The sequence below is a fragment of the Ictidomys tridecemlineatus genome, chromosome 7 (genome assembly GCF_052094955.1).
Source record: "Ictidomys tridecemlineatus isolate mIctTri1 chromosome 7, mIctTri1.hap1, whole genome shotgun sequence".
Taxonomy (NCBI): domain Eukaryota; kingdom Metazoa; phylum Chordata; class Mammalia; order Rodentia; family Sciuridae; genus Ictidomys; species Ictidomys tridecemlineatus.
In genome coordinates, this window is record NC_135483.1 from 32,467,310 (window position 1) to 32,487,128 (window position 19,819).

The window sequence follows — 19,819 nt, forward strand, 5'->3', positions numbered from 1 at the left end:
ACAGTTTCACTATGCCATACATGGTTCCCTGGAAATTAGCCACCCTGAACCATACATATTAGAACACAAACATTTTATAATATTAAGTTAAGCTAAATATAATGGGGAAGATAAAAATCACTCAAAAAATGGGGAAAAAAATCCCAATTGCAACATCAAACATGTGATTTTGAATATATTATTGTTTTTTATTTGATTACTTATACTGTTAGATTCAACTACATTAAGTATAAGCATTTCCAAATTCCTTAACCTGAAATAAATGGTATTAATAATATGACACTATATTCTCATAAAAGATAGATCATTTATTCCAAAGAAATAAACTTCTTGCTTTGGGAATATTAAAGTTACACCTAGATGTGTAGTTTACACCCTGATTTTCCAACCAGTAAACTGTCTGATAAAGATACAATGTAGGATTTTCAAATTATAAGCAATCTGGATGAAGATGCTATATTTCAATCTAGTGAACAGAAATCTTCAATTTTTTAAAAAAATTTGATGAATCACAAGACATTAGTTAAATCATCTTTAGTTATAAGAATAACTAAATAAAAGAAAACCATTTGCCCATTTGCTTCTTGATCAAAGTTAGATTGTAGAAACATAAAAGCCAACAAACTAGTTTTCCCATATTGAGGAAAAATAAACAAAAATAATAAAGAATATATTGATTTTAAAAGACTTGTACTTTTATTATCTATCAATAAACAACATGAAAGATTTTACAAGCATCACAAAATGCATCTAAAAAGCAAAACGATAGTTATAATTTTAAAATGTTTGATAAACTCTGTGATGTTCCAAAAAATAGAAGTCTTGCTACCCTTGAAGGAAGACTGACTGTGTAGAAGTAGAATTTGTTTTGAAAAATCTGTAAATTAACAGTATTTTCTGAAGTCTGAAGAAAAAAAAATCTTTGAAAAATCTTCAAACATAACATACTTACATAACTAATTCCTCTCCCCCTCAGGACTGGGGAAGGAACCCAGGGCCTCATGCATGCTCAGTGGCAGGCACTCTACCACTGAGCTATATCCCCAGCCCCTAGAGTTAGCTTTTAAACACTTTCTTTGACATTTTAATTGAAAATAATTCTTTCGTAGACACAGTTTTGTTGACAGAGTGAAATTAGCAAATATTTTTTGAAAAACTATGACAAAAAGAAAAAAATTACAATAACTATAATACTTAGAAAGACCAGCCTACAACAATGAAAAAACTAAATCAAATCTATCAATGATTGATGGAAGAGATATTCACATGTGACTAAATGGAGCAAAGAAAGGTGTCATTTAGAACATGGCCCTCATTGAGTAGGTATATGACTTTAGGCTAGTTCTATAACTTCTGTGGCCTCTGATTTTTGTTATAATTGATATAAGAAAGCTAGTTCTGAAATATTTGTAAGGTTATTCCACTTCTAAAATACGAAGTTGCTCTACTTCTTACCCTTCTAATTGATTAGTCAAAATAAACTTTGTGGAAGAGTACCAAAAACAGACCTGATAAAATTGAGATCCTGAGAGTTCAGAAGATTTTTCAAGAGTTTGAAATACAGCTATTTATTATACCCTATATTTAAATTTAAGTGTTTATTTTAAACAAAATTAAGGTCATAAAAAGAACAGATTGACTATAACACATTAATTCAACACTCAAAACGACAATAACAACAACAACAAACAATACTAAGGTAGTTATTTACACCCAGCCCTCTTGGAATTTATAAACTATAAAATTAAGATAAAACATTTAAAGTCATTAAACCAAACAAGTTTGCTACAAGGAAAATGGTCAAATTGTCTGAAAGCTGTTTTAGTGACATTAAACAAAACTGGCAAAAATTTTGAGCTTGCAACACCTTAAAGTCCTTTGTACTAAAGGACCATTATAATTATTGAAAACTAAAATCTTGTCAGTTTTAAATTGTAAATTCCTTAATATTGAAATTTAAGTAGAGAGTTATCCAATGATACTGTGTTCTTACTGCCAAAAAAGTAAAAATCAGAGGTAGACTTTTGTGGTGACTGTTATTTTGTAAGACTATGTGTCAATTGGCTTTAATGAAAAACTAGAAACCATTTGAGTAGGAAAAAAATGTTTCTTCTAATAATATAATTTTTCGCCAAAATTCTTATTGAATATTTAAAAATATTATTGATTAAATATTTAGTATGGGCCAGGTACAGTAGGACAAACTCAGGAGGCTGAAATAAGAGGATTACAAGTTCAAAGCCAGCCTCAGCAACAGTAAGGCATTAAGCAAATCAGTGAGACCCTGTCTCTAAATAAAATACAAAATAGGACTGGGGATGTGGCTCAGTGGTTGAGTGCCAGGTTCAATCCCTGATGTCAACAAAATAAATAATAAATAAATAAATATTTAGTTGTGAACCTAGGTTTCTTAAATGTCATATGATTAATGTGTAATGAAAATTTATTTTTAAAATTTAATAAAATACATAAGAATTTTTAAGATTAGAAGTTCCTAAACAATTACTGTATTTATCTAATCACAAATTCCTAGATGGAAAAGCTTGGTGATTGATTTAATAATTATTAGACAATTATAAGACTATATAAATTGTGACTATATTCATGAAGACTTAACTATGGTGTTGTTTTTTGTAAGTGATATTTAAGGAATTTGTATGTCTAAAAGTAACTATATTCCAACTAATTTCATCACACCAGGTAGCCAATCCTATATTAATACTACGACTTAAAGAGCACAAATTCCTATATTAGCAATATTATATTTGTATAATGCATGTTTCAATGTGTTTTAATATACAACACCACATTTGACCATATAAAACACAAAAGAGACCTTTTATCACCTAGTTTTTACAGATAAGAAAATAAAGAGCTAGTTAATAAAAATAGAATTGCTATCCTAGTTAATGATTCACACACATTGCCTTACTGGATGGATACACAAAGCAGAATGTTGAGAATGAAAGAAATGCACTGACTTCCCTTTCTCAGAAAGCCAACTTGGATTAAAAGTCTAGAGTCACAGAGTTGGTACACTGTAGAAACAGTTGGTACACTGTAAAAACCCACACTCTTTCTCATACCATATTGCATTCTAAAAATAAATGGCTTTTAATAGAAGAAAAATTACTTTAGGATTGTATTTAGGAAATCAACAGTGAAATGAACTTGAACAAAGGTTGAAGTCTGCAGAGTGACGAGCAAAAGAAGAAACGTAAAATGAAGAGGAAAGGCCTCCAAAAAAGGAAAGGTAAATTAGGCAAATAATTTATAAAATAACTGTTTATAAGTACTGAATTGTCACAATTGATTCATTTAGGCTTGGGAATTAATTATGAATTGGCAAAAAAATCTTAAATGCTCTCTTTCCTCTTTATTCTAGTCTTCCCTGTACTTCAGGCCACCAACCACTGAATACTGCAATAGCCCAAATAGTCATATGTCTTCATTCCCTTCTCTTAAAAGTCCATCCTGCTCACTGTTACCAGGTTACTTTTACATAATAGACACATATACAATTTCTAGAATGCCTAGAAATACAAGCATCCTTCACAATGAGCATCAAAATTATTATTTTAGTTCCTTTGTAACCTGTTTGTTTTTCATTTTTCCCCACCTCTCTCCTCCTTTCTTCCTCTTCCTTCCTTCCTCTTCTCTTCCCTTCCCTTCCCTTCCCTTCCCCTCCCTTCCCCTCTCTCTCCCAACACCTTTTCCTTTCATTTCTTATTTATGAGGTTATCTATGTTCAAAATAATGTAGGTGATTACACATTGGAAACTATCCTAAAGGAACAAATATTTTTTCCATCCATCCCATTGTGTTTCTAAAGAGATATGACTTTTTAATAGATAGGGTTTAATATATAATACTGACAATGAATTAATTACTGACAGTCAATTATGTTGTATCTGCTAACTTTCCAAATCAATATTAACAAACAACAATAACAACATAAACAATGAATTAGAAACAAAGTTATTTGAGACATTAGATTTTATCAGCCATATCTTCAAAAGCACTTATTTTCTATTAATATCCTTACCAGGATATTTAATTTTACAGAAGAAGAAACAAAGACCCAAAGACGTTAAAGACAAAGATCATAAATTTAGAAGAAGAAATGAACTTAAGACCCAAGCATCCGTCTTCCATTGGAGTCCTTTAAACACCATGAAATTTGAAAAGCCCCCAGTAGATTAAAAAGTTCATGCATACTTTGAGAAAAATACTCTAAATGTGTATATTGAGTTTTACAAATGAATTGAAACATGTATAAGTAAATTACATGAATGTATTAGTGAACTATAAAGTAACTTACTACAATACAATCCTACTTATTTCCATTTGGTATTGTTTCTTAAGAAAGCTATTTGATCAAGAATAGCACCAAGATTCCTAAAGAACTACAAAACTATATATATATGATCAAATATGATGATATATAATAGGTGGCTCAATGATCACAATAAAGTTTAATTTGATTTTAAGTATAAAATTGATATTTTTAGATTATGTGCTAAAAATACAAAATTATAGCAATTACTGTACTAAGAAATTATAGTAATAATACCTAACACTTATACATTACTTAATAGGTGACAAGTATTGTTCTAAGCAATTTAAATATATCAAATTAATTAAGAAAGCAAATTTGTAACATATTCACACAGTAAATAATATTGTTTAGAATGAATAGAGTTTGCTATTATTATTCTTCCAAGGTACTTAGTACTCTACCACATCTTTCAGCATCCCTTTCCTTACAACTTGATTTTCTCTATTCACTTATTCCCATGAAGTTTTGTATGTAATAAAAGCTCCTGCCTCAGGAATATTTATATTTCAGTGTTCCAGAAGGCCTAAGAGCTTTGCATTATTAAAATTAGCTATTAGAGAATAGCAGAATATGAAGTACTATGATAGATAATGGGAAAAATATTTTGGGTTGAAAACCTATCCAAAACCCCTCATAACTTACCTTTCCTCTTTAAAGCTGACACTGAATACGTATCATAATCTGAATAATTTTACATAAGTTACGCAGTACAAAATAACTTTATCAGGTAGGTTTTGTTATTATACTATTGCTCTTTTATTCTTGAGAGCTCTCCAGAGAAAGAGACATGTCTTATTCATTCTTGCATCCTCAGTGACTACCTGGACAGCAGATTTTGGTCAAATTGAACTAAATCTTTAGCTAATGTCTTACATATTATAAATGGATGAAGTCCATGCAAGAAAAAGATCATCCATCTGAAGGGGCATGAGATTCAAAGTCTATACTAGAGATATGCTACTATGTGCATTGAAAGTTTATTACCCTCTAGAATTCTGCTCCTTTATCTGTAAAGAAAAGTAGTTTTATTAAAAGATTCATAAGGTCTCTTTAAATCTAAGTCTTGACTTTGAATCTAGGAGCTAAACCACATAACACTGATAAGTGTCTTGGTGAAGTACAAGCAGATAGTTTGGGGCCAAATGGCTCTCCATAGCAAAGATGTGGACTTGGATTTATCTGATAAAAGGTGAACACAAAGATTCCCACATGTTCTTCATATGTTCTGTTCCCTTGATCTCTTCTTTCAGCTTTTCCATACACCAAATAATTTGACTATCAATACAAGGTTAACATAATAGCTCCAACTGATTACATATCTCACTAATTATAGGGCAAAGGACACTACATCTATTCCAGAATTGTATGTGAGTACTTCATAGCCTGACACAGAATAAAACTGACTAAATTGTTTACTCCCTTTGTATTTTATCCTACGATAAGATGGTGTTAAGTCTTCCACTCCATTCAATGCTTTCTAGCAAATGGTTACAGGTGGAATCATAGCAATATTTTTTAATCATATTGAATATAAAAGTAGTAGAAGGAATATTGTAAATGCTTCTAACATTCATCTCTGGAATATCTCTGATCTATAAATGGGCTTTAAACAATTAAAAAACAACCTGACACCTTATAGTTACACATAAACATTACTGTGATATTTAAAATTAACAATAAATTCAAAGAAGAGAAAAAAGGAACAATTCGGCAATTAGACTTCAATTATAGATAAACAATTAAAAAATTGAAAGATTACATTAAATAAACATGAGTGTTAGCATATATAAAATGTACAGAGTTCTCATTTTTCAAATTTTCATTCATTATTTCTTTTAGGTTCAATTACACCATACACAGGATTGGCATATACAACAACAGTGATTTTTAATACACAATAAAATAATAAGGTTTGTAATGAGTGTAGATAACTGAGGCCCCAATAATCATTGTCAATGTGAACCTTTACACACGAGATTAAATGAAATAATAAGAAAAAAGAACAGCCTAGGAATGAATGACTTGACAGTATTCTAAGTCAACGAAAAGTCAGAAAAACAAGACTCTACTAAGGGAATATAGTTAGTTAAAACCTTTGACGTGGTTACTTCATGTGAAACACATCTAATCTTAACATGTCTAAATGCTCTTAAACATGAAATGGCAATATATGCTTAAAACTTTTTGCACCCTTATAACTGAACATTTAGAAAGACACATCTAATCTTTCAGATCACTGATCCATATAAATGTATATCAAAAGTTTCATTCCTAAGTACTAAGCAAAAACCATGAAGATCAAGAAACAGATAAAATGACAAATATGTAAATACATGTTGAAAGCTCATTTAAATTTTTGTTGCTTTATGGAAAATTCATATTTTACAATATATTATTTAATTTTATTTTTGCTACATTCCACCTTTTAAATAATATCATAGCATTTGTATTAATGAATAATTAAGACTCCAATGTAAGAAAAATTATAAATTTATTTTAGTGTTAATTAAATCTTACATGGAACATTGTAGACATTATTTATGAAAGATGAAGTCAGATAAGAATATTCTTAAGATTTAAGGGCTGGGGTTGTGGTTCAGAGGTAGAGTGCATGCCTAGCATGCACTTTCATAGAGTTCAACTCTCAGCACTGCATATAAAATAAATAAAGGTCCATCAACGACTGAAAAAATATTTTAAAAAAAAGATTGAAGGTCATTTTGACTTAAGCACTAACCTATTCATATCTTAATTTGACCCAATAACAAGGGCCAAATGTTATGATATAGAACAGAATGACACGTTAAATCAGTATATATAGCTATATTTGCTTATACATTATTACAAAATATATACAGTCCTATTTTAATAGCATTTAAGTGAGGTAAGTTATGGAATTCTGTCATCAATAATTATAGGGAAACCAAATCTAAGTATTAAAAATCAATCATTTTTATTTGCCAAGGCAATATATTAATTTATATGTATACAATTGTGAGAAGCTCATCAATATTATGTGTTAATTTTTTATGCTCATTATTGTTGAATTCATAAATTATTTTCTTTTCTATTTTAAAATACTTTTCAACATTTCAATTTAAAAACTGCTGGATTGAAAAATGTATTTTGGTTCTGTGAATGCATATTAATATGACCACCTATATTTTCCTTAGAATCTTGCCATTTAACACAATCAAAAAGGAAATCTAATTTTAGACCTATACATTTCAATAAAATAGGATTGGGTTAGATCAATAAGGTAAGTCTTGAATATGAATTTCATGTTCCTGAATAAACTAAAATAGCAAAATTGGATAACCTAACCTGGTAATAATAAATGTACTTATAATTACCTAATTGAAAAATGATATATTCACACACATTACAAATGATAATATAGAGTGTCTAATATATAGAAAGGCACTATTAACTTTATTTTCAGACTTGCCTTTTTTCCCATTATTAGGTAGGCTTGGTGTTTCTCCCTTATTGTCTTTATAACATTGAAAACAGACAACAGTAATTAATAATTGAAGTAATTAACAACCCAAATAAAAGCCAAGCACATCAAAAGTATGAAATCACACACTAAAGAAATAAATCCATGCACTAAAGATGACATGCCACAGTAATGAAAACAAGAGTTAAGTGTATACTTCTCAGAAAAAGCAGTAAAAACAAACAAAAGGAACAAGGAGTCATTTATATATTACAATTATGACTTTTAGTCAATTTAATAATTGATGTAAGAAACAGGTGAGAAACTGTCAGGTCCAACAAGTGGACTTACTTAGTTTCAAGAAGACAAAATTAAAGTGATGCTAACTGTTGCTTAAGTCCCTAAACTAACTTTATCCTAAAACTGTCATTATTGTGGAAGCCAATTCATAAGCAGCATGAAGGGTTTCAGTATTTGTGAGAACTAGTATGATATACAGAAGTATGGGTGAATAGAAGACACTAACTGCCCAACTAAATAAAAATGGAATACATTCTTAAAAATATTGCATTAATAGGTAGGGCTGTGGCTCAGTGGCAGAGCACTTGCCTAGCTCATGTAAGGCACTGGGTTCATTCCACAGCATCAAATAAAATTAATATATAAAATAAAGGTATTGTGTGCATCTACAACTAAAAAATATTTTAAAAGAAAAAATATGCATTAAAATGTCATTCCTATAGAATTCAAGGAAAATAAAAGATGTGCAGAATTCTTCCAGTTAGAGTATTAAATATTCAGAATGGAGATTTTGTATACTTTTAGAACTATGTAGCTAAAATTGACTTTATTTCCATCATCAGATGTACTCTGATGAATCATTTTTCTCATTGTTATAATACTAAAAAAACTGTTGATAATAGCAATTTCAGTTTACAATGTTTTTAGTTTTAAAAACTTCACTCTATTCTGAGAATGTATCATGAAAACATATCTCATATACAATATGACATTGCCTTGTCATAATGAGAGAAAAAAGTACACAATATATATTCTACTCATTATGACTAAAAAGTGATCAATTAAACATTTGACAAAAATAGACTTAAAGTTATTATTCATTGTTTAAAATAAGTTAAATTTGTTAAAACCTAGCAACTTAGATAAGAATAGGATTCAATTCTTAGTTTCAAATAAAAATAAATAAATTCATTATTTATTTAAATAATTTTGATTATATAATATTTTATGTTTTAAAATTCTTTCAATTCTGGCAAAAGTGGCAAATATTATGACATGTAAACATAAGATGGTCATAAAACACCAGCCAAAAACAAAGGGTCAGCATACCATTTAGAAGGAGGACTATATGAACACAAATTATGATTTTGAAAACATATTATAGTATTTGTTGAACTGGAAGAAGGAAGAGGAACTAGAATGAAGAAGTTAATTGTTCTTACTTTAGGAAATAATAATATGAAAGTGATCATAGTCTCTAAAAGTTTGAATGGGATTTATATTCTATTCTACATTTCCATATAATTTACCTGTAATAGATTCAAAATCCTTAGAGAAGGAGCTAGAGCTTCCCTTGCCAACAGCAACACATGGTAAAATACAGTTTTCTACAAGCAGCTCAAAAATTTTTTTTGAGTAATTAAATAAATGTTTTGAATGTAAATGAATAAGCTGGGGTATAGGAAAGGCAGACATGTAGGTCACAGGTTCAGTCCATAATTCTAGTTTGATTTAAACAAATCCAACCAGTTGAATAAATTAAATATTGTGACATGTTGCCTAGACAGGTTAAATAATATCTCTTCATTAATAAAATCAGATAATTTATTATAAAATTAGTATTGAAAAGCAGAAATCTGTTCTTTACTGCACATTCATAATGTGGCCCAAAGTCATGTAAAATCATTCATTTATTTTAAACACACAGACAGACCTGCCTTGACCTCTTCTCCCAGCTTTTCTACCCCCTTCTCTTCCACATGCACAGTTTCTTCATTAACTTCTGTATTTACATGAGTAAAAGTAAAGAAAAAAAGACTAGATAGGTATAATAATTACTTTTAAATTAAATAAAACAAACAAAAACATTCATAATTGTATAATGAGTGATTATAAGGAGATTGATAAAGGAGTTTCTGACATGTAATTGCAAACCAAGTTTACTGTTAGTGAATTATCACACTGTCTGCTTTTATGATGATGGTGATTTGTAAAAGGAGAAATGGTGAGCTCAATATATTTGGAATATGTGAGAAACTAGGTAAAATATGCAAAATGCCTTGTCTATTGACATGGTATATTATTAGAAAAAATAATACTATATAACGTTCCTTTTGGAGAAACAAAAATGATATGACAAACTTTTATTTTTACATAATGGCAGTACAACAAAATAAGGGGAAAATAAAATAATAATGATAATGTCTTGCAATTACTGAATACATTACATTTTCCATATTGCTCTTATTTTATTTCTCTTTCAACAAAAAGTAACTAAAATAAAAACCAAAATGTATGAATTTAAACTAACTAAATTAAAAGACAATATAAAATACTTAACCAAAATCATAAAGAGTGAAAATAGAACTTGCTAAACTTTTAGTTACTGAGGAGGATTAGAAAATAAATATTTCAATATTTTAATTCTAAACTAATGACATCAAAATACAAGTTCTGACAACTAACTTTTTAGGCAGCACTGAGAAAATAATTTGATGAGATTTATTTTGAGTTATTTATTTTTAGTTACCACATATGTAATTTCAACTAGAAATTGAAGACCTCTTAAAGAGATAATAGATAATTTTCATAGTTAAAACTAATGAAAATTACAGTCATGTATCTATTCAAGTCTCCATATAAACACTTATGAAAATACTTTTTTTAAAAAAGTCATCCATACTATTAAGTTTTTTAAAAAAAGAAAAAACTTTCAATTTCCTACTGAAAAGGATGAGGGAAGTTTTAGCTCATCTTTCTTTTATAAAATAAAAATAAAAATATGGAAAAATTGCAACTGGAGACACTAAAGGAAAATTGTGGTTTTAATGGATTCTATAAAGGAAAAAAAGACAAATAGTAATTAGAATATTTGTTGATAATCCCTTAGAACCTTTATCAACCCTTATGTTCAGTATCAACAATATTATCAGTTTTCTGGCATAATTGGTATTACCAAAAACAAAAAAATACAGATCTAGTCTTATGTCAGTAGACTATTGCTTTACAAGATATTTAAATTAAAATTTTAGAAAATTGTGACGTAATCTTTTATGTTTCTGACTTCATATGCCAATAAATGATGCTGAAATTCTACGTTTAAAAATCTTGAGGAGATAAAAAATCCATAATTATTGAATTTTCCTTGTGGAAAGTCATTTAAAATTTTAGGCTTCCCAGTCTTATGCAAATAATGGAGAATTATAGAAATGCTGCTCAAATCTTTTTACCAGGCAGCATAATAGACCTCTAATCACAACAGCACTGAATTGTTCTATTATGCTATATAAAAACAAAACAAAACAAAAAAAAGAACCACAAAATAGAAGTTGGTAGCCATTCAGTTACAACTAACAAGAATACATTTTCTATCAAGTTACATAAGGCAATGAAAACATTGCTGCTTAAATGCAAAGCATTTACAAATTTGTTACAATAAGTCATGACAAGATTAGTTTAGTGGCACTTTATACATTATCTTAGGTAGTGTTGCAATTTTTAGATAAACATTTCATGCATTCATTCAACAAATATTTATTCTGGGCTTACAATGTGGGCATTATTCTATGTGTTGGACATTCATCAGTAAATAAAAGAGCCAACAGTTTCAGAATTCTATAATTAGTAGGGGATTTTATTGTCTTTAAAAGTAAATATTCCATGTCTTTGTAAATACTCCATATATCATAATTTAATATTTTATCTTGAGTCATAATGAAGGGTTTAGTACTAAAATCATAAAACTATCGTTTAACTTTGAATACTATAAGCAATCTTGCTACAATATGAAAAATGATGTAGAAAATACAAACCACAATCACTATCTAATTAAAAAACTTTCTTTTCAAGAAAGCCAAATTTAATAATTAAAATATCATCATAAATATAAAATGAAATATATGATGATAAATATAACTAGACTATGTTTACATCCTAATGACATAAACACAGACTGCAATTGATATCTTTGGTTAAACTTTTACTCAAAATCTGGAATTTGGCCTAAAAAGGAAATTAGATATTTTCAAAAGAGCAAATATTTTTTACTCATTTAAAAGAAGTTACATTCTTTGCATTCTCACCTGATGAATCAATGAAATTTAACTCCTTCTTTTCATTTCCAAGTAAAATAAAAGTTGAATACTTTATCAGAATCATAAAACAAAATAATTTTGCTGTACATAAAACTATGTAATGAAGGAACATCAATTGCAGTTGGGTTTATTTTTGCTTAACAGCCCCTCAAAAAGGCTGTCGACACAAAACAAACCCTCCTTTATGTACAGACCTTCATAAGGTTCTATCTCCTTGACTCCATTGTCTAGGGAAAATAAAATAAAAACAAAACAAAACAAAAAAAGGGAACCAAAGCACAGGGGTTAAAAACAACAGAAATTTCCAAAGGCATAGGATGAATTGTATATTAAAGAAAATTTAATGGTGATTAAGATATATACTTTTATAAATATTCATGTATATATACTTTTGCAAAACACACCCAGTTACCAAATAAAGGGATAATTTTTTAAATGAGGTTAAAATATTCTGATATCCATGCTTTTAAAGGTCCTTTACCCAAAATTTTATAAATTTATAAATGTTTTAGAAGAATGTTCATGTTTGTTAGCAAATATTGCATCTTATGTAAAAATTTGAAATTGTTAAAAACATCAGTACAACATGCATCTTTCTTTATATATTCATGATTACCTTTTTCTTGTACTCCAGATTTGAGAAGGATCACCATTGGTGTGCATCAGCTAACCAGTCCTTTGCAGTGTGTGAAAATTGATTTAGCTAGTTACTAATAAACTTTATGTAACTATCAACAATTACATAAATTTAGTTGCAGCAAAGAAATATCATCCAAGTGCTTATTTAAGACTATTAAGTTTACTTTTAAAATGCATTTATTCACATTTGAAAAATGTGCAAGAAAAAATTGATAGCTTACTTTACCTCCAAATAATATAAATTTTAAACATAGAATATATAATATTCATAAATAAAACTACTATCACGTTCAGTAAGGCATACCATTAACAAAAGAAGATAACTATCACAAAGGTAATAATAAAATCTTGATTCACCTTGGCTTCCATGTGTATTTCCCCTGTGATAAAATTAGAAATAAAACTTACTTCTCTCCAATGTTCCCTTTGGTGGAAGCTGTGGAAGCTGTCGGCCCCTTCGTCCTGCCACTGGAGTACTTGATGGGCTGGTCTGGACAGACCCAGTTCGAGGATGAGACCTACAAGATACATCATTGATATTCATTTTCAGTACAATCACTTAAATGCTTTTAATACATTTGGTTCATATGATAGCTGTGTAAGTGCTTTTTAAAAAGAGGTTTAGCTGCTGATTAAAAGGTTAGGAAAACAGAACAAAATATGGATATTTGAATGATTATTTAAATACCAAAAGATGTTTACATTTTTATGTAATATGCATACATACACACATACATGCACACAAAACCCTATGATAAAATCCATGGAATAGTTAATGTAAGTTAGTATTCTTTCTATATGAAAGAGGAGAATTCTGTAGCTCAAAAAATAAAAACTACTACCTCACACTTCTTTCTACCAGATTTCAAACTTAACATTAATCTTCCTCTCTTGATCCAAAGAGATTTTTACTCAGGCTTATATTAAACATCCCTTCATTAGAAAATATGAGACTACAAATAAAACCCTGAGTAATTCAAAATTCAGCTAAAGAAAACACTGGTTAATACATGATATTAGTGTTGTCAGAAAGAAACTAAAATTCTACATTTGACTAGTGTCATTATGATGAACATTAGAAAAGTGATGTCTAATGGACACAAGTAATTTCTCATTCTGTAGGAGAAGAACATGATAGTTATGAGGGCATTTACCCAGGACTCCTGATTAATGAGAAATCACAAAACAAATGCAGTCAGGACAGTTAATAAACAAATTACAATGGTAACCACACACTATTATATCCACTGAATATAAATAGTGTGTTCACATTGAAAAGGTTAGTATTGACTGTTACTAGTGATCAGTCAAAGATGATAGAAGAAATCATTTAGCTGCTGGGAAAATAAAATGGTGTGCTGGTGGTGCAAAGGGGGAAGTTAGTCTGATTGATTTATCTTTCACCTCGATAAGGCAGGTGAAGGAGGGGCAGATCTTCCAGTCATTAATGAAGGCATCGACCTCATGAGGTTTGTATCAGGACGTTCAGTGGATCTGGAGCGGGTGGTGGTCCGCTCAAGGTGAGGCCGTTGTTCTGTTGATCTGGATCTGTGATATGGCTGTCTATCTGCTGCTTCACAATCCCTGAAACGTTAGTCAAAAAGCAGCTCAGTTGATCTTTGTGCCCTTCTTCTATTTGGTCATGATGCATCAAACTGATTTTGAGAAAGGTAATTGTTTAAAATTATTGAGTATGTTTAAAAAAATTTCCCCAACATATTTTGAGCAAAATCTCACTAAACTTCTTAAGAATTTCTAAGGAATCGCAATCTGTCTATAATAAAAACTCCCGTTGAACATAATAGGAGTTATAATCAATGAAAACCAAAACTGTCTGCTTTCCAAAATGAATCTCCTAAACATAACATGTGAACTGTGTGAAGTATTATTGTATTTTAAAGGAATTCAATGACTTTTCCTAATATTTTCAAAATAGTGAAGAAAATGATGTAAACATTGATTCTCAAGCCCCTAACACTGTTTATTAGTACACCAACTAAGATATAAAAATACTTTCAACACAATAATAATATTCTGATAAACCTGAACATTCAGACAGAAAAATCAAAATGAGGTTATACAAAAATAGGGCACCTTTGAAGTATGCAGCCATATTTAAACATGACCCCAAAGAGAAATCACTCTAGGGATCTGGTTAATCAGTCATCTACCTCAGTGTACTTTAGCTATACCAACCAATTCAAAATGTGTCTTAATTCACTGAAATAATGTGGTCTTTTTGCCCACAAATAAATCTAACACTAAAACTTAATGGTTGTTGAAAGAAAAATAGTAAATTTAAATAACTTATCATTATTGATTTTTGTATTCCTGAAACCTAATATAATGCTTTTATTCCTAACTTGATCAATAAATGCTTTCTAACACCAACCCCACAATTTGTAAGAAGCCTTAAAAACATTAGGTTTGGTCTAGAACTCAAAGTAGTATACACCAAAGTAATACTCCAAAAAATGTTATTATATTTCCACCCAGTTGTGATTACAAAACAAATATGCTTATATACTATAGTGAGTAAAACAACATTAATCTCACCAGAACGTTCACTTTACCTATAAATTCTTTCAACCTTATTTTTGATAGTGAAAAACTACAAGCAATTAAAGAAAAAGAGAAAAGGACACAATTTCCCAAATATCATATAATTTTAAACCAAAAGACTTTAAATTAGAAGATTTTAGAAAGGAAACACTGGATTTATTTTATATCACATCCTGCAATCTCCTAAATTTTCTTTATATTTTCGTTCCACAAAAAATAAGAAATATATAATTATCATAATGTGAGATGAAAATAGGTTAATAAGTGAAACACAGAAGAACCACAACAGAAGTGAAAACTTTCCCAAAATGTGTTTTCACAGTTAAGGGAAATAAAAAGTTATATTTTAAATTTTGATAACACAGAGAAAGTCAAGATAGGCTCCTATACCCACAATCTGGTAAAAATAGGTTTAAATAGGTAAAACTTAAGAAAATTTAAAGCAAGACACCTGAGTTACCCAGTTTCATAGCAGAATCAACACCAATATATAAAACTTGAGAATTTTAACCTATATTTGAGTCAGTATAAAGTCGGGAATATATAAATAACTTCACATAGCAACAACTGAGAAGTGTAAATAATAAGTAAATCAGGTTTAACATATTTTATTTCCTACATGGAATTCTCAAGTTGTAGACTACATTTCAATAAAACGTAATTCTGCTTACTCGCCTTATTTTACTTTATGTATATAAAATGTTCTAAAATAGGTGGCCATTGGTGTTATCAAACTGCTAAAGAGCAGTTTACTCTTTAGCAGTTTGATAACTCTTTAGGATCCCTCATTTGTAAATTTAAACCTTTTTTAGGTGAATAATCCAATTGTCTTCTAAAAGATAGTTTCATGGTCAGTCATGTTCCATTTTTTAATAAATATTCTATATTTTCTAATCTATGTTTAAAATAATTCAGATTTTTTTTAAATGGATCATTTGCCTGGACTGATAGACTACTACTCTGCAATACCTAGTGGCCTCTGATCTACAATATTTGGTGAGGATACTGCTTAACTGTTCTCTCATTGATTTATACTGACTTATAGTACTATAACAATATCCACTATTGAAACAACTATCATGAAAACATATAATAGCATATGCAGATTCTGATATAAGGATAAACTGACAATGGGCCATAATACTAAACAATTTAGAATGACTTTGAATTTAAAGGTCAGTGTTTACTCATAAGAAAAAGTAAAAATGATTAATATTAAATTTTAGTACTCTTTTCAGTCATTTCTGAGGGAAATAATTTTATAATTATCTGACTCAATTGTGAATCATTGAGTTTGTAATAATTCAGTCTTGAATTATTTTTCCAGTCAATGTGGTTGCTTGCAAGAGATTTTCAACATTTTAAGAAATCTGATGTACCTTCCCATCAATTTTGCTGTTTTAGGGTCTCTATTTTCAATGAAAGAACCAAGGAACTCATGCAAAGTTCTGGGGAAAAATAGACTTGTGAGCTTTCTTTTTATAGCTTATGATATCTGCTCATTCATCCATCCATCCCAATGACATAACTCCAGACTAAAGTATACTCAAAATAGAGTATCTGTGTAAATATGAAGAACATTAAGAACACTCCGAAAGAAAGAAAGAAAGAAAGAAAGAAAGAAAAGAAAAGAAAAGAAAGTTAAAAACCCCAATTGAAACAATGAAATGCTTCAAAGTAATATTCAGAAATCAATGACAATTGTCCTATATTCTAACTCAGAACCCTAGCATATAGCAAAACAAAGACATTCTGTGTTTATAATGTATAAGTAAATTTAACAGATTTTCTTTAAAACTAAACTTATAAAAAGTAAAACTACTTAGAAATTAGTTATTCTTTTCCTTTATAAAGCTGAGATCTTTTATTTTTTTTAAATGGCTATATCTCTGAAGGATAAGTCTAGTCTCTTCTTTGTGGCAAGAAGCACCTTCCTTATGTTCATTCATATTGTGTAATATAGTAATCTGGGTAAGAGCAGAAGCATAATACTTTTGAAAAAATATCTTGAATGTTGTTATGGTTTAGACATGAGGTATTCCCCAAAAGCTCACATGTGAGACAATTCAAGAAAGTTTAGAGGTGAAATGATTGGGTTATAACAACTTTAACTAATCAGTGCATTAATCCCCTGATAAGGATTAATTGGGAGGTAACTATAGGCAGGTAGGATGTGGCAGGAGGAGGAAGGTCATGGGGGCATGTCTATGAGTATATATTTTATCCCTTATGGGGATCTCCCAAAATTTCTCTCTCCTCCTGCAACATCTTGAGCTGCTTTCCTCTGCCATGCCTCCCGCCCCCACCATGACATTCTACTTCTTTGGGGGCACAGAAAATAGACCTTGCCATCTATGGACTGAGACCTCTGAAATAAACTTTTATTTACTTTCCTCCTAGAAAATTGTTCTTGTCAGGTCTTTTAGTCACAGCAACCAAAAGATGACTAAAACAAATGCCAAGCTATTTTCTGAGCATTAACTGCATAACTGAAGCAAAACCTAAAATATAACATATACTCAGAAACGTTAAAAAACAAGACACTTGGGAGTAATTAAAGAAATACATATATTATACTTTTCATTTTCATTATAATGCGCAAGATGCAAGTTTAAATATCTCAATTTTCAAAAGTTCTTGGTTATTTTAACCCTGCTTTGAATTTAAGAGAATTGCAAGACACTGCTGAGGTTGTGGCTCAGTGATAGAGCACTTGCCTAACATGCATTCAATCCCCAGCACCATGAGGAAAAAAAGAGAGAGAGAGAGAGAAGTGCAAGGCTGCTGAGAGCCATTGCCAAGTAGGAATGACGCATGGCAATTTCTTTGTCAGCCTACTCCATGTTGCTTAGAGGAAGGACTCTCCATTGTGGAAATAGGCTTGCCTTCGGACCCAGGTCATTTGCAGTGACACTGCATGTATGCTTGAGTAAGGTGACCTTGCTCAAGGACCAGGGCGATCCGGGTTTAGGGCGGATCAGGTTTTAGGGAGTATCCTGCTCCTTGGGTTTAGGGCGGTTCCAGGTTTAAGGTGTACCCTGCTGGGAATAGGGCGTATCCTGCTGCCTCAGGCAGGCCCGCTCCTAGAGTTCCCATTGAGTTCTCCTGGGATTCAGAGAGTATTTGGGATGCAGAGCCCAGTGGGAACTTGAATTTTGCCCAGAACCTGTGTGTAGAGTGCTGGTGACAATTCGAGAATAAAGAGTTGCTGTTTGAATCTACAAGGTGTGAGTGGCTCATGATTTTGTGCCCAGCCAGACTGCAGCACAAGGCACAAAATATTCACCATGGAATTCGTGGTAAATATGTAAAGTACTGTGCATATATAGGAATATGTTATTGTTTTGGAGGAAGATGGATTAATTTATCCTTGGGCATAATAGCACTTCTCCACTGAATATTCCTATTAAACTAAAAGAAAAACACTGTATTAAAAGTATTTTTAAACTTGCATCTTGCACATTATAATGAAAATGAAAAGTTAATTAAAAGTACATAAGGTTACTCAAAAATAACAAGAATTATAGACTCAAATTAATAAAAATCTAAAATTTGAAAGTGATAATACAGACAACTGATGAGAGAAAGCAAGATATTATTAAAATCATTAATCACTCACAAAGCCTTTGTTATCAAAAAAGAAGTAAAATGTCTTCATATCTCTATAGTTGCATTTTTAAATAGCTATATTTGAAATTGTAAGATTAAATATCTCAAGTTTCTCGAGAAAATTAGAGAAAAATTTAACACTGAATAATAGATATATTGTATTATTTGATATGCATATGTAAAAACATATAAGCTGTAAATATCCTGTGATCATTTTGAGTATTGTATTAAATATTTATGGTTTTCCTTGTAATTCAATTTTTATTTTGAAAATATAAAAATCTCATATTGACAGGATTATTTACCAAGCACAAGTAACATGCAGAAAATTAAAATACCTTTAAAATACAAATTTTCAAAATCTCAAGGGATGGTGTAATTCTTATTTTGTGAAATAGTTTCCAATGGATGTTTGAGATTAATAATGCTCTGCTGATAATAACAAAGCTATTCCACTATAGTACTGGCTTTACATTATTTTTCCCCAGTTCTTTAAAGACTTCATAAAGCAGCAAATATTTTAAAGATACATCTCTAAAGGATAGAATTATGAATTGTTATTGTATTACATGAGATTATGTGATGTAGTATAGTCCTCACACTAAAATATGTGAGTTCTCTATTCAACAAGTTCACTGATGAACTTCAGCTATTAAGAATACAAACAACAATAAATATTGGAGAGTATGTGGGGAAAAAGGAACACTCATACACTACTGGTGGGACTGCAATTTGGTGCAGCCAATATGGAAAACAGTATGGAGATTCCTTGGAAAATTGGGAATGGAACCACCATTTGACGCAGCTATCCCACTCCTTGGTCTATACCCAAAGGACTTAAAAACAGTGTACTACAGGGACACAGCCACATCAATGTATATAGCAGCACAATTCACA

At 30.1% G+C, this 19,819-nt stretch overlaps 1 protein-coding gene across 49 annotated transcripts in view; it reads right to left on the bottom strand.

The window, feature by feature from the left end:
* Positions 1–19,819, bottom strand: part of Rims2 (regulating synaptic membrane exocytosis 2) — a 559,411-nt gene that overhangs the window by 162,949 nt on the left and 376,643 nt on the right. For 19 of the 49 annotated variants that reach the window (XM_005316267.4, XM_005316266.4, XM_021724861.3 and 16 more), the window contains 2 exons: positions 14,156–14,335; positions 13,160–13,269 (listed from right to left, as the gene is read on the bottom strand). In XM_005316267.4, the coding sequence (XP_005316324.2) occupies positions 13,160–13,269; positions 14,156–14,335 (290 nt within the window). Of the gene's footprint in view, positions 1–9,732; positions 9,802–12,306; positions 12,340–13,159; positions 13,270–14,155; positions 14,336–19,819 lie in introns of all 49 variants that reach the window. The other 30 variants (XM_078016803.1, XM_078016809.1, XM_078016806.1 and 27 more) reach the window with 5 other exon arrangements.